General features: G+C 39.2%; 1 protein-coding gene and 1 long non-coding RNA gene across 11 annotated transcripts in view; one reads left to right on the top strand and one right to left on the bottom strand.

Annotated features, from left to right (window-relative positions):
- The window catches only part of FRY (FRY microtubule binding protein), a 454,383-nt gene that overhangs the window by 171,493 nt on the left and 259,302 nt on the right, over nucleotides 1-23,588 (bottom strand). For all 10 annotated transcript variants that reach the window (XM_045472997.1, XM_045473090.1, XM_045472660.1 and 7 more), the window contains 5 exons: nucleotides 21,753-21,806; nucleotides 5,359-5,498; nucleotides 1,129-1,219; nucleotides 839-918; nucleotides 648-728 (listed from right to left, as the gene is read on the bottom strand). In XM_045472997.1, the coding sequence (XP_045328953.1) occupies nucleotides 648-728; nucleotides 839-918; nucleotides 1,129-1,219; nucleotides 5,359-5,498; nucleotides 21,753-21,806 (446 nt within the window). The remainder of the gene's footprint in view (nucleotides 1-647; nucleotides 729-838; nucleotides 919-1,128; nucleotides 1,220-5,358; nucleotides 5,499-21,752; nucleotides 21,807-23,588) is intronic.
- The window catches only part of LOC123595418, a 51,866-nt gene continuing 28,622 nt past the window's right edge, over nucleotides 345-23,588 (top strand). The window contains exon 1 of the long non-coding RNA XR_006711162.1: nucleotides 345-448. This is a non-coding gene — a long non-coding RNA (uncharacterized LOC123595418). The remainder of the gene's footprint in view (nucleotides 449-23,588) is intronic.

Below are 23,588 nucleotides of genomic sequence, written 5' to 3'. Positions count from 1 at the left end.
GCCTGATGTGCCTCGGGGTTGAGTAAGATGAAGACGGGTGAATAAGATGTGACATCACTTTTGGAAGAAGTATATTATTGGTAATGGTCTAACACCACTTTGTTCTAGCCTGCTAAGTAGCGTTATGGGGCCAGATAAATTTAGCAATGAGAATTTTCCCCCGACTTGTTTCCATGACAGAGTCTGGGACATTTTTAGCTCAGCTGAGTTAAGTAAGCTCTATAGTAAAGGGACATTCTAGAATGGAATTTTCCCATTCACAGATGATAGATATCGTAGCTACACGCTCAGAGAATACAGAAAACAAGACTCCTCAAAGTGGTAAACTTCTTTGGAATATTTGTGGCAGAGAGGAAAGCAATTTGGTTCGTCCGGTTCTTTCTTTGATGCAGTAGTCTGAAACTCATGGACTCCTGGTAGCCCCTGGCCCAAATGCCGGGTAAAAAAGGTAGGGGAGAAAACAATTGAAAAAGACTTGGTACTTGCCTCGAGGGCGCTTTTAGTCAATTTCAGAGACATGAAACCCATAGCAAAAAAAAGACCTTAGCTCTCCGTAAGCTCACACACAGTCCCTTCCTGAGAATGGAGCTGGGCTGCGATAGGGGAGGGGCTCAAGGTCTTATGGTAAAGGGCTGATGTTCACTTACTTAGCTTGTGCCAACACTCCAATGACTTCTGCATACAGGTCTGCCACGATGTGCATATTTCCAGTGTTAGGACCAAGGTACCTAAATAAGATACGATTAGATGAGTTAGGGATCCCTGGTCATCTAAAAAGAGCAAACTTGTTTTAGTTTTAAGTGCCCAACTTCTTCAAAATTCTAAAGAGACAAATTACCCTTCTTTGTACTTAAAGTGCTTGAAAGCCAAGTTAATAACATCATGTATTAGACTGTCTATTACAGGATGAAGTGGAATCTGAAAAGAAAAAAAAAAAAAGATCGCTTTAACTTGGAAGAGAATATTAAAGATCACATCAGTAATAGTACTTCTGTGATCCTTAGCAATCAATAAACACAATTCATATGACCCAATATTTGAAATTCATGGACAATTTAAAACTTAGATTTTAAAAACATAAGTAGTTTTCAGATAAACCTTATCTAAAAGAAACATTAAATTACTGACCTGTTTCAAAACTTCTATTAATACTAAAGAAAAAATGAAATCAATGGCGAGGTCCCGTCTTTCCATTAAATAATCACGCTGTTGTTCATCACTGTAAAATATAAAATATTCATATTCAGTGGCACTGAAAAAATTCTCGGAGTGCTACAATTCGCCAGACATCTAGGGCTCATTCCCAGTGGACTGCAAACCAGATTTGCTATTTCAAGATTGCAGGGGTAAATATATGCTAATGCTTTTTGTTACCAGTGAGGTGCAGTGAACTAACACAGGATCAGAATATTTGACTTCAAATTTCAACTTTTCAGCCATGTCAACTTGAGTAGCTATCTGTGAGTCTACAAGATCATCCTGTGGGCTCTTCCAAGGTAACTTTCTGGAATCCTATCATCTCTAGAACAGATACAGACGCAGGGCAGGGCTGTCATATTGGAGGTATATATTGAGAAGCACCTATGAAAGAAGCTACACAACGTAGAGAATAATAAGGATGTGGTACCATGATCAGCCACAGCAGGACTATGGAGGGTGGAGAAAGCTTAGGAGCCATTTCTCTCTCTCTCTCTCTTTTGTTTCCATGCCTCTTTCCTCGTGACCTTCTGCCACTTGAAGTTTGTGAAAGAAGAAAAAAATGAATGGGGTGGTGGGAGAGAGAATGGTTATAAAGCAGGTGGAAGAAGAGGTAGAAAGTAGCAAAGTGGAGTCATTTGAACTCACTCAAAAGTCAGGGAGCTGAATAAACACTGTCAAAGGACAGAAATGTCGGTCTGCCTCCATCCCACCCCCCCACCCCGGGTTCTGCTTATCTAACATACTAACTGAAGGCTGACTGGGAATGGAACAAAGAAAGACAAATTAAACGATGGCTGAGACTCTAGAACAGAACAGTGGCTACGAGCGTTGGCTTTGGTGTGGAACAGTCGTAGGTTAAAGTGATGCCTCTTCTATTTACCAGTAACTGTTCCAACTACACAATGGGAATGATAATAGCAATTACAGAAAGGTTTGCTTGAGTATTAAATAAGATAAAGTGTGTAATATGTTTAGCATAGTCTCTCAAACATGTAAATATTCCATCCTTGGAATTTTAAGTAAGAGCAATGAGAAAGGAGGACCAGAGTTGGGCTTGTCAGGCAGGTATTTTCAAAATAAATCAAGAATATTAAAAAAATATTTTTTTTAATTTAAAATTTTTTATTTAAAAATTTTTTATTAAATTTTATTAAATTTTTATTTAAATTTTTTTATTTAAATTTAAATTTAAATTTTTTAAATTTAAAATACGTCTCTTTTTGAGAGATGGAGAGACAGAGTATGAGTAGGGGAGTGCCAGACAGAGAGGGAGACACAGAATCCAAGCAGGTTCCAGGCCCTAAGCCGTCAGCACAGAGTCTGACGCGGGGCTCGAACCCACAAATCGTGAGATCATGACCTAAGCTGAAGTTGGACCAACTGAGCCACCCAGGCACCCCAAGAATATTTTAAATATGGAGTATTTTTTTTTTTGCTTCAGTCAAAGGGAATGAGAAGAAAGGAAGGTGATATGTAAGATATAAAAAAGAATTTCTGGAGAAGCTCTATAACCATAAACAAGTCAAGTAAAGGCTGGCAAGTGACAGAATGGGCTAGCAAGGGAAGTTGCAGCTCTAACTCTCAAGGAGAAATGTATGGACAGGGTAGGAGCTCATTCATTCACGATTATTGCAAATAGTCTTGCCAGGAGGGAGAGCACTGGGCCAAACCATCTATCTGAAGTCCTTCAAGACCCACTAGAACTTGGAAGAGCTCCTGCCAGCTGGAGGAGAGGAAAACACATCCAACTGCCTTAAAAAAGAACATTCATCAAGCCTGACCTAGAGATTATAGCATGGAATAAGTAAACAAGATGTTTGAAGACTGAAAGGAAGGAGAACTTTCAAAGATGGCCAGCAGCAATAGAGAGAAAATGGTTGTGTTGGATGGCCAATAAGGGTCTTTAAAAGGGGCCAGAGGACCTTGAGAAAGTAGCAGTTCTTGGCAGGGAAAAAAACTTTAAACCCCGGATTCTATTTTATTTAATAAGCCAATTTATGCTTTCAAATAAAAGTAAGACCTATACTTTTCCAATAATGAATTCAACTTTATTGCTGGTTTGAGGTCTAACTGCCAGGAGCCAGCAGCATCTGACAAATTTATTTGGCAGTCAAAATGTTGATATTATACTAATCTTAGAAATTGTAACCCTAGTACACATCTGTCACACTTAACTGTTTTCGGTTGCTTGTGCTTTTCTCTAAAGTTCCTCTTTTTTTTTTTTTTTCCCTAGTAACAGAAACTCTCATTATTACCTACATCATGCTCTAGATACCCTCATTCTTTTGGCTTTCTCCCAAACACACATTCTTATTTTGGACGTCCAAATGCTAATTAAATGCTGCTGAGTCAAATTTCACTGTCCTCATGCTATATTTGATATTGGCAATTACTCTGATCTCCTGAAAACAATTAGTAACGTGAGTTTTAAAATACTATTTTCAAGGGTTCCTGGCTGGCTCAGTCTGTAACATGCAACTCTTGATCTCAGGGTCGTGAGTTCAAGCCCCATGTTGGGCATGGAGCCTCTTAGAAAAAAAAAAAAAAAAAAAAAAAATATATATATATATATATACACACACACAAATTAAAATAATATATATATTATATATATAATCATCTTCAATATTTTCAATACAAAAAGAAATAAATTCATGGAAAATCTAGGTTTAGTAACTAAATTATGACAAAACAGAGAAACCAAACTAAAACTCACTTAATTCAATTAAAACTGCCCCATTCTTCATCCCCAAGGAAAGGTTTAATATCTACTCATAAACTAACATGTAATATGGGAAGAATAATAAAATGATACCATTAATTTATTAATCTCACAGCCTGAACCAATTTTAGAATTGAGACTTTACCTTTCAAATTTGATATATCAAAAACATATTTGTGAGAAGAGACTGCTAATTAGTATGAGATTTCTTTTCAGGGTTATGAAATGTTCTGGAATTAGTGGTGATGGCTGTACAACCTTGTGAATATACTAAAAAACACAGAATTACGCACTTTGAGAATGAATTTCGCCAGGTATAAGTTATATCTTAATAAAAAATTCCCCGTCTTCAACTAAAAAAAGATTCAATATGAAAAGTTATTAATTTCTCTCCCAAACAAAATGATTAACAAATGATTGGATCTTGCATAAACTCAAGCATGTTATAAAATGAAATCACAACTCTGGATGAAATGTAATTCATTTCATGACATTGAGAAGTGGATATTTTTAAAAAAGCATTAGAAGTGTCAAGAAATAATGAGAGACATAAATCACTCACAAGAAGTAGTTAATATCTGATTTTCTGAATGATTCATTTCTGTCTTTACTGGTTTAAAAAGTGCACCATCAAGTCATATGGAGATGTTTTTAAAATAATCTTTTTTTTAAGAAAAGGTAAATATAGTCAACTTTCTTATATTTACTTATATTTCAAACATATGAATTCCATAGATTTATGTAAACTTTAGGGGGATGGCACCTTCATTTGACAGTAAAAGAATCTTAAATTTTATGGTTGCTAAAGGGTTCATGTAGCAGCAAGTTCCACTTTTCAAATCCATAAGAGAAGGGGGAGCACAGAATAATACAAATGTCGGCTGCAAGGGAAGTTCGAGATGAGGTAATCTGACTTCCCTGTTTTGCTAGTGAAGAGACTCAAGTACAGAGAGGTCGTGAGCTGTCCAAAGTCACAGGGCTCATGGATGGCACCTCCAGGCCTACTGCTAAGGTCCTGTCCAGCCTCCTTCCCATGACGGCACACCAGGCACTCAAAGTTCCTAACAAGGACTAGGCAGCACCATGTGGGGCCTGCTACAGCCTTTCTGCTTTTAGGTGCAGACTGGAAGAGAGAGGGCTCAGGAAAGTAGCAAGGTAATCTAGGGCCCTTTACACCTGCCCCACCAATGTCAAAATACGGCTGAGTGTGTCTTTTCAACCTGTGACAAGTGGCAGTGACTAGCACTCCCACTGCTAGACAAGGGGCCACCTGTGCCACCTGCTAGGTATCCATGCATAGGCAGGAAGATTTAGATGCTGCATAAATCCCATTTTGATTTATGTTTCTGAAAGAGAGAAAGAAGAAAGAAAGAAAGAAAGAAAGAAAGAAAGAAAGAAAGAAAGATCCTCATAATTCCTACACATAAGAAATGTACCTTTTTGATTTATTGCTTGTTCTTGGTCTGTATTCATGTGATTCATCCTCAATGCCATTTTGCCTTTTATACCAGTCAAATAATGTACGCAGAATGGAAGGCAGGCAGTACTCAGAAAGGGAGCTCATTGAGCTGATGACCTACAGAGAAAAAGAGGTGATAAAAAGGCTTTGGTGGCTCTGGCAATTACTGAAATACTTTTCATTTCACAAATAACTCCAAGCTATATTTCTTATGTATCACACCTTTCCCTTAACAATCTTTATGAGTACATTCCCAAGAGGCCAAATCTTATAATGTTTACAGATGTTCCTTATATAATAATTTTGTGGTTCAAGGAAGTTAATTACTTTGACTTCCTTTCATTCTAGAAGTCAGATGTTGATTGCACACAGGTTATTCATGGACTGCAGAAAAATTAGTTTCCCACACCGTCCAAGAAGTACAGTGCCTTGTACTCCTTAGGTCTCAAAAATGCTTGTTGTAGAAATAAAAACATTAATTGACACAATCACATTAATTGTTTAGGGGAAATAAGCAAGCCTAGCTCCCAAACAAACAACCCAAGTGGTAATGTAACATAATGTATGGTTTTCTGCCCATAATCATTCATTCACTCATCTGAGGTAGGCTCCAAATTAGACTCAAGAACCAGCAGCAATAATTTATTGTCTATTACCTTCAAGGCAAACCACTCCCCTCTTTTTTAAACAACAAACATGTCTTTGAGAGACGAGTTATTCCAATTTCCTTTTCTGGAAAGATTCATGATGTTTTGCTACTTATCATGGAAAAAATGAACCTCAATTGCCATCTCATACCATGTACAAAGATTAACTGAAAAAAATCATACTATAAAAAACCTAAACTGTAAAACTTCTGAAGAAAACGTAGGAGAAAAATCTTTGTGACTCTGGGTCAGCCTAGGATTCCTTAAGTAACACATCAAGAGCAAAGTCCATGATAATCTGAAACTGAAAGTCATCAAAATTAAAAGATTCTGTTCTGGGGATGAAAGGTTGGTTCAATATTCACCAAGCAATAAACATGATACACCACATTAACGAAATAAAGGATAAATAATCATATGATCATCTCAGTAGATGCAGAAAAAACATTTGACAAAATTTGACATCATTTATGATAAAAATGCTTAATAAAGTGGGTTTAGAAGGAACATACCCCAACATTATAAAGGCCACACGTGGAAAACCCACAGATAACATCATACTCTGTGGTGAAAACTGGGAGCTTTCCTTTAAGATCAGGAATAAAACAAGGATGTCCATTATTCAACAGAGTTCTAGAAGGCCTAGCCACAGCAAGCAGATGAGAAAAATAAAAGGCGTCCATGTTGGTAAGAAAGAAGTAAGGCTGTCACTAATTGCAGATGACATGATACCATATACATATGATATATACATATCATATACATATATGTATGGCTGTATACATACCGTTTACATGGTATGGCTATATACATACATATATATAACCCTAAAGACTCCACTGAAAAACTATTCGAAGCAATAAAATAATTCAGAAAAGTCACAGGATACAAAATCAATACACAGAAATCAGCTGCATTTCTACACACTAATAACAAAGTAGGGAAAGAAAAATTAAGAAAACAATTCCATTTACAATTGCATGAAACAGAATAAAATACCTAGGAATAAACTTAATCAAGGATATGAAAGAACTATTAGGACATTGATGAAAGAAATTGAAGAAGACACAAAGGAAAGATATTTCATCTTCATGGATTGTAAGAATTAATATTGTTGCAACATTCATACTACTGACAGCAATCTACAGATTCAATGAAATTCTTATCAAAATACCAAGAGCATTTTTCACAGAACTAGAATAATAATACTAGAAAAATAATACTATTTTTATGGAATTTCAAAAGATACTAATTGGCCAAAGCCATCTTGAAAAAGAAGAACAAAGCTGGAGGTATCACAATTCCAGATTTGAAGATACACTACAAAGCTCTAGTAATCAAAACAGTATGGTACCGGCACAAAAACAGCCACATAAATCAATGGAACAGAATAGAGAGTACAGAAAGAAACCCACGCTTATATGGTCAATTAATCAGTGACAAGGGAGGCATGAATACAAAATGGGGAAAAGAGTCTCTTCAATAAATGGTGCTGGGAAAACTGGACAGCTACATGCAGAGGAACGGAACTGGACCACTTTCTTACACAAAAATAAGCTCAAATTGGATTAAAGACACTTAAATGGGAAACATAAAACCACAAACCTTCTAGAAGAAAGCATAGACAGTAATTTCTCTGACATCGGCTGTAGCAACGTATTTCTAGATATGTCACTTTGGGCATGGGAAACAAAAGCAAAAATAAATTCGTGGGACTAAACCATCAACAAAATGAAAAGGCAACCTACTGAATGGGAGAAGATACTTGCATAACTGAGAAGGAGTCAACATACAAAATATATTAAACACTTCTACAACTCAACACGAGAAACCCACCAAACAATCCAACTAAAAATGGGCAGAGGACCTAAACAGACATTTTTTTTTCCAAAGGAGACAAACAGATGGCAAACAGATATGAGAGAGAGACAGAGAGAGAGAGAGCCCACACACAAGTAGAGTAGGGGCAGAGGGAGGGAGAGGGAGAATCTCCAGCAGATTCCACACCCAGCGTACTAGCATAGAGCCTGACATGGGGCTTGGTCTCATGACTGTAAGATCATGACCTGAGCCAAAATCAAGAGTCAGACGCTTAACCGACTGAGCCCCCCATGTGCCCCCGACAAGATTTCTTACAGGCAAATTGTGACCTGCGGTGCCAATGAGACAATGGTAACATAGGCATCTCCAACACTGCTGATAGAAGAAAAAAGTTGGCACAACATATCGGGAGGAAACTTGGAAATGTGATCAAGAACTTCATAAATGCTTCTCAAGAAGCCCATTCCTAGGAATTTATCTCAAATACATAATTAGAGATGAGTAAGAATGTTCAGGACAGCATTATATTATAGAAAAAAACGGGACATCTAAATGTCCAACTACATATCTTAATACAATGTGGAATGTGAGGCAGACTACCTATGAAACCATTAAAAATCACACTTCAAAAATATCTAATGACATGAAAATATTCATCATATGTTACATGGAAGAAGAATAAAAAACCGTTTAATTGGTGAGGTTTGCACTTGGCACGGACGCTACGTAAGTATGCATATAGCAAACACAACCAGGGGTAGGTAAACCAACATACTGAGAGTGCATGTAGGCCCTGCAAGTTGTCAGGACGGAGATCACTAGAGGCAGGGGGTAGGTGAGAGTTGAAGAGAAATGAAGGTAGGATTTTACCTGGGCCTTTTTTAGAAAGGGGATAAATTTGAGACAAGAGTCAAGAAGAAAGCTAAGCAAAGACTCAAGGCAGGAAACCTATGGTAGTCAAGAAGAAAGCTAAGCAAAGACTCAAGGCAGGAAACCTATGGTAATGAAGGCACACAATAATTGTTTGTTCATAATAATTACAGTGATTAATTTAATAAAGGTTTTGAGTGAACCGAAAGAAGACATATTTGGCTGGTGCAGGGACTTGGGTATATCAGAAAGAAGAAAAATAATGTTGGAAATTTTAAGCTGGAACTAAATCAGAGAAGTTACTTAATGCTAGTCTGAAAAATTACAGTTTTCTTCTCTAGAAAATGGGAAGCCCCTAAAGATTTCTGAATAGGAAAATGTGCCCATAGAAACGTTGGGGAAGTTTAATCCAGCAGTGATGTGTAGGTTAGACCAAGGGCGTTTGCCAATAGAGGTGGTCAGTGCCAACAGAGGTGGTCAGAACAGACACACACACGCGCACGCGCGCGCACACACACACACACAGGCACACACGCACTCTCGAATTGAATGAGGTTACTGCAACAGTTCCAGGCACACAGTGATCACAGCTTGAGCCAGGAAGTGGCAGAAGAAATGGAAAACCTTAGTTAACTTAAAATGTTTCTGTAGTTAAGCAGGCGAGGCTTAACTTCTTTTTATAAAGGAAACTAGAGCAATGGGAGTTGAAGAGCTTCCTGTCAATGGGACTTTCCACTGTCACCTTTAAAAGAAGCTCCAAGATTGAACAGAACAATTATGTGTCCTTCCTCAGATTCTGTTTCTTGAGAGCCTTATTTCTTGCTGTCTTGTAATTATGGTTATATGTACATACACAAAATTGTACACGGTCTCTAGCTATGGTTTAATGGAAGTTAAGTTTCAATAGGCTATTGCATTCTGCCCGCCCTGTGAACCGAGTCACCATCAGTTTTTAATTGAAAAATATCGAATTATTTTTTTAAAAAGAGACCCTATCCTCGTTCCCCCCAACACTGTAATATCCACAGCCACGACGTATCTTCCCGTTGTTCCTGTGGATGTAACAGTGGTAAATTTGGGGAACGAAGCAAATTATGGCATGTCAAGGGGTAATTTACTAGTTCTCTCTAAGCTACCCAAGCACAAAAAAGGATACTTCTCCAATCACTACCATCTAAGATATTTTGAATTGGGAACTGAAGGGGGTTCCTCCCAGAAGGGGAAAAAACCCAGAATTTGGAGTCCTTCACATAGGTTAATTCTGCCTTAATTATCACATGTGTAATAAAATCCCCAACCATCTACTATCATATTTCAGTAATTTAAAAATACTTGTGTAAGTCTGGACAGGACTTAAGGAGACACGATGACTAAATATAATGTGGTATCCTAGACGGTATCCTGGAACAGAAAAGAGATATTTGCGAAAAAAAAAAAAAATACAAATCCAGAATTTAGTTAATAATGATGCACTGATGTTGGTTTCTTATTGTGACAAATGTACACGGCAACGTAAGATGTTAATAAAAGAAACTGGGTGTGGAAACAGGACAACTGTCTGTACTATCTTTGCAAGCTTTCTGTAGATTAAAAACTATTCAAAAATAAAAAAAAAAGTTTATTTAGAAAACACCTATGTGGGAGATTTACATGCTTCTGTCATTTACTACAGACCCAGAAAGGAGATATAAACCTGCATTTGTCCCCTAATTGTCTCTGGGTAGAGCTCACAATGTTTAGCAGCTTCACTCACTTAGATGTAACCCACATTCTCCATAGAGAATGTCAACAGTATTCTTTAAACCTCAGCCATAATTTTTTTTTACCCATTAAAAAGTCATCGTGAAGCCATTCTTGGTATTATATCTACTGGACATACTTTCCACGGCAAATACACCGAGACCATCGTAGAAGAGAAGAAAGGTCAGCACTGGGTGGATGTGTGTGTTTTTTCCATCTCTCTGTTACTGCCCTGTTACTGTTAAAGTCCAGGCTTGTCAGGAAGGAAGGGTGGAATTTGCAAAGACCTGGCCCTCAAAGCTCAGGAAGGGAGGAAGGTCTAGCTGGCTTCTTGGTTACTCAACTCCTTCATTTACGGGAAGCAGAGCCAATGGCGAGATGAATTCTAGCTCTGTGTTGCTGTTGAAAGGGGGCAGGCCCATTTACAAAGATGTTCTTGTTGCATTTAAATGATCATATTCTTCCATCATAGATGAGCTAGGTACTGTGGAGCTTGAGGAGATGAATTGCACAGAATCACAGAACTATTTCATACTGGTGTTTTGCTTTGGGGGGGAGGGGATAGAGGGGAATACTAAATGTACTTTGCAAATGTTTTCTTAATATTTATTTTGGCATTTTATGTATAAATAGGCTAAAAGAGACTGTCCATTATGCTGTAGGGAACGCATTAATTTTTCATAAGCATTTTATTATAGTTGCTGAATGCAAAGAAGGAAACTTTACATAAATATTTGAATGATTACTCGGTGGAGTCATTCCGTATCTTCCAGTAACAAGGTTGACTTGCCCCGAGTGGTGTGTTTAGTGAATAATTTTAAAGTAACTTCATTGATAGTTTAATTTTTCAAACTAGTTCAGGTGGCCAAGCCCCGGGGGGTCAGGTTACTGTCTATGTACTACCACAAAATATTGATCTGTGGAAGTAATCCAAATGCAATTTTTTTATTGGATCATATATCGTACTAGTGCTAGATTATAGCAATCAGTGATGACATATACCAGAGGCTTAAGAATATTACAAAAACTTAAAATTATACAAATCTGTGTATTATATTTTTCATGCAAATTAAGAAAAGATCTTTATTATATGACTTTGATATCCTGGTCTATTTTGTGGAACACCACGTTCCACGGGAGAATAATTTAAGAACCACTGAATAACACTAATGTGAATCCAACGTCAGTTAATTTGTTTTTACTCTTAATTGCTTACGTTTTTCACTTCTACGTTTTAAATAGATTTTGATGGAATCGTAACACTAGAATCAGTGTTGAAGCACTAGAATTTCACCTGCTTCCTTTCCAGAAAAATTATTACTGCCCAAGATAGTAAAAAGTTATTTTCACTCTACTATAGATATATGGGCTTGGTTTACCATGTTTCTTGTTTGTAGATGGTATTTTTAATGTATTAAGAAACTAAGGCACTACAAAAGTATGTAAACATATAATGTCTAGAAGAAAACCCCATAGAAGTTACTTGGAATGTCTGAGCAAATTATATGAAATTTATAGAGACAGCACTGGTCACACTGAATTGCAAACAGCTGCATTAAATAATGTTCTCAGCACCGATGACTGATCCTTCACAAGCTACATTTTCATAATTTCATCAGTGTATTGAGAAGATCAGATGGTCCTAAGTTCAAGTTACAGCTCTGCCCTTCATTGGCTGTACGAGCTTGGACGTGTCCATTTCTCTGAGGCTCCATGTTTCCCGCTGTGAAATGGGACTGAAGAATACTTAACCTCACTGGGGTTTTAGGAAGAGTAAAAGATGAGATACTATAAAGTGTGGGGCACATAACAGACCTTCGAAAACGTCTATTTTCCTCTTCCACTTCTAAATATTGAAACTGAAGCACAGACATAAAAATTTTTGACTTTGAAAGGATCTTAGACTAAGTTAATAACAGAATGAATGATAGAAATTATTGACAGAATTTTATTTATGACAGCTGATAAATGGTGCTTTCAGGCGTATTGTAAAAAAAAAAAAAAAAAAAAAAAAAAAAAAGGACCCACCTGTCTCTGATCCAAGCACAAACTACTAAGGCCTCCATTTAGAACCCTTGTAGCTTTTAGGGACACCTGGGTGGCTCAGTTGGTTAAACGTCTGACTCTTGGTCTCAGCTCAGGTCATGATCTCACGGTTCGTGTCCAGTCCGGCATTGGGCTCTGTGCTGACGGTGTGGAGCCTGCTCGGGATTCTCGTTTTCTCCCCCTCTCCATCTCTACCCTACTGCCCCTGTCTCTGTTTCTCTCAAAAAAAAAAAAACCCAAAAAAACAAAAAAACAAAAAAAACAAAAAAAAAATAAGAACACTTGCAGCTTGGTGTGTGTTCCCACACTTTTCTGGCTCCAGGAGCTGCCAACGCGGTACATTCCAAATGTTCACTTGTAGAGGTCTCCAAGCAATGCTGGTCCTACATTAGCTCCATAAAAGAAAGGTAGGGAACACCAGGCTCCCCGAGTTTGCTGCAGGCAACAGCTCACTCTGGGAAAGGATACTGACACGGCAAATATTATGGAAGCAGAATGAATAGGTTGAATAAAACCAATTATTGGGAGCCCAGTTTATGTACACATCAGACTTTCAGGAACCTCAATCATCAGAAAACATTGAGCCCAAATGTGAATGAAAAATGGACACAACCGTTGGCAAAAGATATGGTGTTAAGCTCTTGTAGGTCATTCAGCACAAGACGGTTCTGTAAAGCACACACAGGTCTCATTTGATTCTGTTCTCCCCTCTCTCACCAGATAACCTGCTCTTCTGGCCAAATTCCAAATCAGCCAAGTATTGATGATGCTTCCTCTTCCTGCCTCACTTCTTCATCTCAGACATCTGGTTTCTGTGCTTGCCACACTCCCGACAATTTACAGAAAAGATCAGAAAGGGCAAGCCTACTGGCCAACCAATGGCCTTTTGTAGTCATCCCCCTCCAAGTCTCGTGAGCAAATGACACTCTTTCTCGGGTTCTCCTTGAACCCCTTTCTTTCTCAGGATTCAGTGATGCGGCCAGTCTTATGTACCTTATATACTCTCTTATCTCCCATATGATTACTTATGCAGTGCTGAAGCCCATTAAGACCATTCACCTGCGAAAATAAGGATTTGGATTCTAATTCTAGTTGTTCTGGCACAAGCTCCTTTGGGGAGTAATCGTCCTTTACCACATCGAGAGGAAATAACTTTCACTTACTGATTATGACTGTTTTAAGAAACAAAATTGGAGTAATTCTTCAAATAGAAAACATCATACAGTATACAATTGCTTGTATCATTTAACTTACTGCATGTTTTGGTCATAATGAGATAGAAGCAAAAGTCTAAAAACCAAGGGCAGAGAAAATTGACAAGAAAGCACATGTAGCTGGAAGGTATATGAGATGATGAAGATTCTGTTATTACTTTTTTCAAGAGCCACAATTTTCATCTCTGTGTGTAATGTAGCTACTGACTGTCATTGGTACATCCTCCACCAGGTGAGGGTTACTTTGGAGTACTGTTTTTCACTTTTTAAAATGGGTTAACTTGATATCTCAGCTGCACCTGGTGACCTTTAACCCAGGTCCACACTCATCATAGTCAAGCTACTGTGTCATCTGAGAACCCAAAATAAAATGCCTTGGACTTTATATTTAAAAAGGATATCTATAAACTTGGATAGCAGAAGAAAGATTTCACTTGAGGTTCAAATGGGGAGCTCACCTTTCATTCATAGGACCCTCTCCAACAGACCACAGATAGGGAACTCATCACCAGCGCCATGATGATGCCCTGGTACACCGCCTTTTAATTTCAGTGTTGCCAGTCATAATCAGCTAGCACGACTTAGCTCGAAAGTAAGTTTTTCAAACTACTGAATATTAATCTATCAGCTATGGAAATGCGTTCTGTATGTCAGCGAATAACACTGCAGCAAAAGGTTTTCTCATCGCTGGTGTCCAGAGAGCCCGTGGCTGCTAACGTCTCCCCCTTCCGTGAGGGTCTCTATTCTGCTGCCATCATGGGCCAGCCCTGCCCTAGAAAGCTGAATCTTCTGAGGCTTTTGCACTTTCCCGGCCACCTTTTCTCTCAGGCCACTCTTCAAATCTCAACTTCTTGGTCCATGCAGTTCCTGCCTGGCATGATGCAACCCATTTCATCTGGATGACAGAGATCTTTAAAATGCCCCTGTGCCTTGGTGGCTTTCTGTGACACACTTGTCCACCTTCCAAGCATCGTTAACTGCCCCCCTAACCTGAGTTCCCATAGCACTTGAAATATACCTCTGCTATAGCATTCGCTTTGCACTATCATTTGTTTGGATATCGGTCTTCTTCCTGGGATTGAGAATTCCTCGAGGGCAGGAACCCTCTCTTACTGATTTTGTAACCCCAGAACCTTGCACAGATCCTAGTACGCTTGGGCACTCAGTATTTGTTGAATTGAACAGAAGTGGTTCCAAATCATGGTTGAAAACTACAGTTACTTTTTATTTCCCCTCTCAACCAATATTGATTCTTCTTATATAATTTTACATATATTCTTTCCAGTTCCATTGTCTCCATCTCAGTCTGGGCCTATTTGGTGTCAAATCTTTATCATAATACTCAAACTCCCCAAATGCCTCCCAACTTCAAGGATCTCTCCATTCATGAACCTGCTACCTCGGGGTTAACATCAAGTTGCCACTTCGATCCATTTGACACCCAGTATGTATGAGAGAAAGCCCCACCCACTGCCATTAAAAGTCCTCCACAGTCTGATCCCTAACACTGGAGGCCAGCCGGAAAATTTTGTGTCTCAAGAGAAAACGATGCATGTTCAGAGCTCACCTCTCTGGGGGTTGTCTAATTTAAGTCTGCAGGCACTCTGCACCTTTTAACGCCTTTGAGCTATTTTAAAATTGTGCATATGAGGGGCGCCTGGGTGGCTCAGTCGGTTAAGCGTCCAACTTCGGCTCAGGTCATGATCTCACGGTCCGTGAGTTCGAGCCCCGCGTCGGGCTCTGTGCTGACAGCTCAGAGCCTGGAGCCTGCTTCCGATTCTGTGTCTCCCTCTCTCTCTGCCCCTCCCCCGTTCATGCTCTGTCTCTCTCTGTCTCAAAAATAAATAAAACATTAAAAAAATTTAAAAAATAAAATAAAATTGTGCATATGATAGACAACTGATAGCAATGCCAGAGATTCTTTTCTACAGAAAGAAAAAACACTCTGCCCAGTGACAGTTCAATTAATTGAATTCACTCTCCCACTGCGAAAGAAGCCACTTTTGCCTCTGACCGCACATTCATTTCAATGTTCCTGACTTATAAATGTGTCCATTTGGGGGTTCTCTTTTAAACTGGCTGTAACTTCCTCATTAAAAATGAGTTAAGTAAAATCTTTCACATACATTCCTTTTATATTTCTACGAGAGTTATGACGTCTCTTTTTGAATATCATCTTTTTTTTTTTATTTTAAAAATTTTTTTTTTCAACGTTTATTTATTTTTGGGAAAGAGAGAGACAGAGCATGAACGGGGGAGGGGCAGCGAGAGAGGGAGACACAGAATCGGAAACAGACTCCAGGCTCTGAGCCATCAGCCCAGAGCCCGACGCAGGGCTCGAACTCACGGACCGCGAGATCGTGACCTGGCTGAAGTCGGACGCTTAACCGACTGCGCCACCCAGGCGCCCCTTGAATATCATCTTTTAACAATACACATCTTCCGCCTCAACTGATAGAGCCATTCATCAGTCCTCAAAGATAACTCATAATGCCCTTTTTCTGTTCAGGACCTTTGCACATTTCCAATCCTCCTCACCATCAACACCCGGCAAAATCCTGTTGCTTCTTTTGTTTTAGGCACCTGACAAACTATATCCGCTTCTAGAAAGATTTTTCAGCCGCTCGGCCCTAAAGTGTATGCCTTCTGTTCACCGAAATCTCACGATGTTTACTGTCTGTAACATCCATGTGGTACTTCTTACACACATGGACCCCTGTCAGAGTGGTCTGTGCACTGCCTTAACCTCTTCTGCATCTGAAGCTCCTGGAATGTAGGGACCACATCCTTACATCTCTTTGTCCCACACAGAGCTTTGTGTGCATGTACACACACACACACACACACTTTTTTTTTTTTAACGTTTATTTATTTTTGAGACAGACAGAGACAGAGCATGAACAAGGGAGGGGCAGGGAGAGAGGGAGACACAGAATCTGAAACAGGCTCCAGGCTCTGAGCGGTCAGCACAGAGGCTGACGCGGGGCTCAAACTCACGGACCGTGAGATCATGACCTGAGCCAAAGTCGGACGCTTAACCGACTGAGCCACCCAGGCGCCCCTACACACACACACACACACACACACACAAACACTTTTAATAAATGTCTACTATAATAAAGAACATTGCCACCAGGACGATATTTTACTCATTTTACTTTCTAATCGGTGACAGTTAATTTAGGCACTTAAAATAAATTACCGGCAGCATATGTTTTCAAAATGCTATTGGAAATCTCTTCCCCCTTTGTTAATTCTCACTATCGGTATGACTTTCTCACTAGCAGGGACTGAAGCCGTCCCTGGCTGGCTCCCTAGTGCAGGGCAAAGCTTGCTACCTGGGGCGCACCATGCGTGGTCCTTCCACGGTGAGCTTACTTTCTAGCCTGAGGTTACAATTTGTCTGATCATATCTCTCTGTCTTGCCCATGAGATTAGGGGCCTCTCCAGAGCAGCACCATGCTTTCTTCGTGTTCATTTCATGTTTATTTCCACCAGCTGGCATACTGCTTGGTGCAGGGTTGCTGCCTGCTAGGTGCTGTGTAAGAATGTACAAATTTCATGGATATGAACTTGATCCAAAGTCAAATTCTGGGAATAATACAAATTCCAAGCTGTTCAATGTGTAAAGCAGTGACTAGTAGGAGTCTTCTCCCGCTCCTACAGAGCTTTAAAAAATCCTGTTTAGACATCTTTCCAGGTGTATCCTAAACAGGGTTAGATTATCATTAGATTAGATTAAGACATATGAAGCCAAGAGTTAATTATATATAAAAGATACAGAAGAAAACTTAAGGAAACAAAGCTTTAACTCTAAATATATACATTTTAAAATTTAAACTGTAAAATTGACAAATTCTAGGGATATTCCACAGTAGGAAAAAAAAGAGGTATACAGAACTGTAAATAGTATTCTTTATTGGACATTTTGGAAAAAATAGGCTTTTATAAAATAACTGATTTTTAGATGGACGAATAATTGCCCCAAATAAAATTTCCCAATCTCTCCTCCAGCTACGTGTGGCTATGTGACTAAGATCTCATCAACTGAAGGGGCGCCTGGATGGCTCAGTCGGTTGAGCGTCCGACTTCGGCTCAGGTCATGGTCTCATGGTTCGTGAGTTCGAGCCCCACGCCAGGCTCTGTGCTAATAAACAGCACAGAGCCTGGAGCCTGCCTCAGATTCTGTGTCTCCCTCTTTCTCTCTCTCCCCCCCTCCTCTGCTCATGCACTGTCTGTCTCTGTCTCTCAAAAATAAATAAATGTTAAAAAAAAAAAATTTAAAAGATCTTATCAACTGAATATGAACAGAAGTGGTGTGTGCAATGTTGGGGTGTTTTGGGGTTTATTTGTTTGTTTTCCTATAATTCTTTTCCTATTTCTCCTTCTTACTGCCTGAATGCAGATGTAATGGCTGAGCTCCAGAAGCCAAACTAGACCATGAGATGACCTTGGGAATGTAAGCCATGCACCGGAAAACAAAAATAATATAAAGATACTAGACTGATTTTCTTTGTACTTCTTGAGCATGAGAGAGAAAGAAACTATCTTGTTCAAGCCACTATTATTTTATGTGTCATTTGCAGTAAAACCTAATCTTAACTGATACAGGATCTGAGAGCCCTTACCTGTTGAAAACTCCCCTCTGAATTCTTGCCAACTTAGTTAAAAATTTATTTTAATGTTTGTTTATTTTTGAGAGAGAGAGACAGAGAGACAGAGTGTGAGTGGGGGGGAGGGGCAGAGAGAGACGGAGACACAGAATCCAAAGCAGGCTCCAGGCTCTGAGCTGTCAGCACAGAGCCTGACATGGGGCTCGAACCAAAGTCAGAAGCTCAACTGACTGAGGCACCCAGGCACCCCGCCCCCACACACACACACTTAGTTGTTAGACATATAAGCATGTTACAGAGTAAAAAGCACAGGCTTGAGAGTCCAAACATGTGGATGCCAGACTTGGCTCCTTCAGGCTTCAGTCATATAGTGTTGGGCAAGGTCTCTGACACTCATTTCCATGAAATGTAACATAGAGATGGTGATGATGATGGCTTCTTCTCGGAGTTGTTGGAAGCAGTGATTGATGTCGGTGGAGATAACGAGAGAGAAGGGGCTTCATAAATTACACGGTATCACGTGATTTTTTTGCTTCTATTTCTAGCAAGAGAAAAATGGATCATGGGCTTGTTAAGTGGAGGAGTAAACAGGGCCGTCCAGGATCAGGCACTGAACGTGCACAAGCCCAGCTCTCTGCAATCTGTCATTCATGCCAGTGACGTTCAAAAGGAAGAAACTGATCAAGTATTCTCTAAACAGGGACCAGCTGCATACGTTCAATGGATACACTTAGCATAGTGCCTATCCTATGGCAAGTACTACACGAACGTCACTTCCACTCTTACGACTGCTCCCGCCATCACAGCAATGGAGTCAATAGCATGCAAGGCGGCATCACCAGTATGTTCTTTTCATATACTGTGTGAATCCAGAGTAAAATCCAACCACTTGGTATTAGAACAAGGGGATTACTAATCTGAATGTTTAATATCAAAAGACTAAGAGAGCCTGATACATCCATGGCATTGCCAATGGAACCGCAATTCTTACAATCTGGTAGCAAAACAGTAAATGGGCACAGGTGGACCAATTTCAGCCAAGATTCCTTATGGCCTGGGGGGTCTTGCTATCTCTTTTTTTTTCAAGTTTATTTATTTTGAGAGATACAGAGACAGTGTGAGTGGAGGAGGGGCAGAGAGAGAGGGAGACAGAGAATCCCAACCCCGACAAGGGGCTCGAACTCATGAAACCGCAAGATAGTGACCTGAGTTGAAACCAAGACTCAGACGCTTAACCAACTGAGCCACCCAGGTGCCCCTATCTCTTCAAAGTGAAATAGACTTTGTAGGTTGTCTTCTCTCTTGGTTCATTTGTAAATTTATGATTTAATGACGAGAGGATAATCTTACGTGTCTTATTTGAAAATTCTCAGTGGCCATCTCACCATTGATTCACTTGTGAAGGGTCTTTCCTGCGTAGAGATGTGATACAGAGCAGTGCTGCTCAAGCTTTAACGTGTGCATGGGTCACCTGGGGATCCTGTTAAGCTGCAGAATCTGATTCAGTAAGATCTGGGGCAGAGCAGAGATCGTGCATTTCAACATTCTGAGCAACAAGGTTAAAAGTATTATCGCTAATTAAGTGGCAAAGTCAGGATTTAAACCCAGGTCCATCTAATTCCAAAGGCTATCTCTTCCACAATGCTGAAATTCAGAAATAGAGGGCTGGATAATAAATGGGAAATTGTGTTTAAGCCAAATCATTTCGGATAAGTATTATCTGCAATGTTAACATTTAGAAGCACTATTTTCCCAGAGAATAAAGAAAAATATACATTAGGTTGCAGAATTTTTTTTTTTTAGGAAAGGACAGTGATATTCTAGAATATGAATATCTAGGATGGGAATATGATAGAATAGAGACAGAGAAAATAGAGTGGAAAGTTATGGAAGACAGATGACACATATTTACATTCTTAAGGAAAAGCAAAGAGCTACAACTTATCCCATTTCCAAAATAATGACCCAAATGTTCGTCCAGGGTCTCTGACCAGCCTGGCACCTGCCAGGTGATGACTAAAGACAATACAACAAGAGAAGACAGTTCCGAGACACAGAGAGATGAAGCCCATATTCCATTTCACCAGCATTCCAGAAAACGGCCAGCTCTACCAGCAACAGAGTGCAAACCCAGAACCACACCAGCCCTCAGACACTGACTATAAGCACAAGGTTTTCAAGTCTCCCTTCGCAAATGGCTTATACAATAGAAAATGCAGAATTCAAACTTTATAATGCATCCTTACAGTTTTGGATCAAACAAGTCTGAACTTTAACAACCAGAGAATTTTCCTCCTGATTCCACATTAAAGGCAATTACAAAGCTCTGTCGGAAGGGCACTCTCTCTGAGTTCTCCTTAAGACAATAAAACCCCCACCATATTAGATGAGGCTGTGATGCATCCAGCAGTATTTGGTCTCTGCCACTGGCTTCAAGTGAGGTTTCTGAAGGAGAATGTGCTGTCCTCTCTGTCATCAACTGCACAAGTTTAGGAAACGCCACAGACACATCTCTCACTTCCTCTGATGCCCAGTTATCCATCATTCTTAAACATACCTGAAGCCTTCCTAAAGTTACTGAATCAGGATCATCAGATCCTGATTTCCTATGTTTATTACCTGCTCCTTAGAGTTGGATGCCCTTTTACTACTCCTACTTTTTTTTCAAGTTTTTATTTAAATTCCAGTTAGTTAACATATAGTGTATTATTGGTTTCAGGGGTAGAATTTAGTGATTCATCATTTACATATCACACCCAGTGCTCATCCCAACAAGTACCCTCCTTAATCTCTATCCAATCTATTTTCAAAAGGCTTTCTTTGTATTTATTCTGTCTTAAATTGTTTTTGTTCCTGTATCACCTTTTCCATTGGAATCTAAGTCACTATACTTGTCTTATAATTATTGTTAAGGTGATTTCTCTTTCACATCATTGTGAATTCCAAAAGAGCTAAAACTTGTCCTAGACTCTGTATTTTGCAGGGCTGTATCAAGCAAATAGTAGGTATTCAAAGAAAAATGCTGGATGAAAACATGATAAGCCCTGATGCGGAGATCTGATCCCTACAGAGTGATGATCATTTATTCAGAGGCATCTTACTAAATTTTGGAATAGAAGTTTTTTATCTTTTCTTAGTTTCTTCAATTCTGGTATATAAAGCTTTAGAAAACCATAGGCAGTTGGGGGCCTATTCATATTATTCCAACATATTCCCATTTTCTCCAATTCCAATCAATAGACATCTATTGAATGTCTACGTGTAAAAGCTGAAGGACACAGCTCCTAAGATCATATCCCTGCATCCTCTTTGAGGGAATTAATCAATACATCAATAATGAGCATCAGCCCTTGCCTTTTGTGCATTTGGAAATTAATAAAAGCAAGAATATAACATATATACATATAACTTATTACATACTTGGTCAAACTGGGTATCTTCTCCACGTTGTAGAGATTTTGTCAATGGCTTTTCCTAGAAAGAAAAAGAGTAATTATTAGATGCTCTTAAATAGTATTCAAAAAGTGCCATTATTGTTACAATTTTAAAAATTTATTTCTCCCATAATGGGATAGAGGTGCCAGTTTTCTTTTTAATGTTTATTTATTTTTGAGAGACAGAGAAAGACAGGGTGTGAGCGGGGGAGGGGCAGAGAGACAGAGAGGGAGACAGAGAGGGAGACAGAATCCAAAACAGGCTCCAGGCTCTGAGCTGTCAGCATGAGCCCTACGTGGGGCTCAAACCCACAAACTATGAAATCATGACCTAAGCCAAAGTCGGACGCTTAACTGACTGAGCCACCCAGGCACCTTAAGAGGTGCCAGTTTTCAAATGAGTGAAAAGCTCTCCCTTAGCTCTGCCCACCTTAATATACAGTGTTTGATTGTTACCACCACAATTCTTGCTATCCATCTTAACATATACCTCTTTGAGGAAAACATTAAAAAGCTGATGCTCTAAGTGGCCTGGAGTTCGCAATGGAAACTGCATAATTAAAAACTATGGAATCCACGTGAAAAATTTTACTATCTACCCTGGACTTGACATACAAGTTGAAGAAAAAAAAAAACACTATGGCATTCGTATGAAACATTTTACTATCTATCCTGGGACTTAGCATATAATAAAAACTTGAAAGTAATACACTATTCCAAGTCCCTAGATTTAGAAACAAAATAAGATTTAGAAACAGTCTAATCATTAGATTGGTGTTGAGGGACACCCTACCAATAATACATTTACTGTGTGTAACTGGTGAATTTGGGGCATGTTATTTGATTTATGTCACACCCAAATCTCTGCAGAAATAATCTGGGTAGTGACAAAGGTCTACAGAAATAATTTTTCAAAATCATTGCACCTTTGTTTACATTAGGAAGCCTTAACTGACTTTCCAGCAGGGCATCTTAAGGATAACTGTTTATCCTTACCTGTCCTTTTTCTTTCTTTTCTTTTGTCTGCCTTCCTTCCTTCCTTCCTTCCTTCCCTCCCTCCCTCCCTCCCTCCCCCCTTTCTTTCTCTCTTTCTCTCTTTCTTTCTTTCTTTTTAGGTGTGGAAGTTAATACTGATCCAAAATTTGGTTTAGGATGAGAAACCATGTAAAAGTTATATATGAAAAAAATAGTAAGTTTCACTTTAGCCAATGTCGATGTCCTAGAAAGACTCAATTTACATGTTGTCAACCACATCTATATAATCTCCCTGCCTCACTTCTCTAATCTTCTCCTCTACCTGAAAAGATAATATGCACCTAAGGCACATGGCAAACCTCACCCCTACACCACAGAATCTTTGTTCTTGAAGAAATGCACGCACGTGATGGGCTCAGCCTGGAGATCTGATGCTTTACCACGAGCCATATGAATCAATTGTTCTCATTTGCAAAATACACAGCTTCGAAATACGTATCTCAAGTAAAGAGAAAACTGTGTTCTTACGGGCTAACAGACCTTTCCTCTTCAAAGTATGCTATCTAGAACACACTGGTGGGAGAGTGGATGCAAAAATGTAGGTGAGAACACAGCAGAACCATGAAAGAAGCAACAGATGCAGCTAATGGTACAAAAAGACAAATCTCGCAACGAAATCCTGAGACATTTCCTGTACACGTGAAGGTGGTAATGTCGTCTGAGGTTCTCTGTAAAACCAATTAAATTAAAACTATGAAAATTCAAGAAATGGAAACTGGTGGTGCCAGGTCCCACACACATCCTTGGAACAAACGCAGGATAAGCGTTTCTAGTCAGTGTTTTATTT

Source organism: Leopardus geoffroyi, chromosome A1 (genome assembly GCF_018350155.1).
Source record: "Leopardus geoffroyi isolate Oge1 chromosome A1, O.geoffroyi_Oge1_pat1.0, whole genome shotgun sequence".
Taxonomy (NCBI): Eukaryota; Metazoa; Chordata; class Mammalia; order Carnivora; family Felidae; genus Leopardus; species Leopardus geoffroyi.
This window is presented reverse-complemented; position numbering and strand designations above follow the sequence as displayed.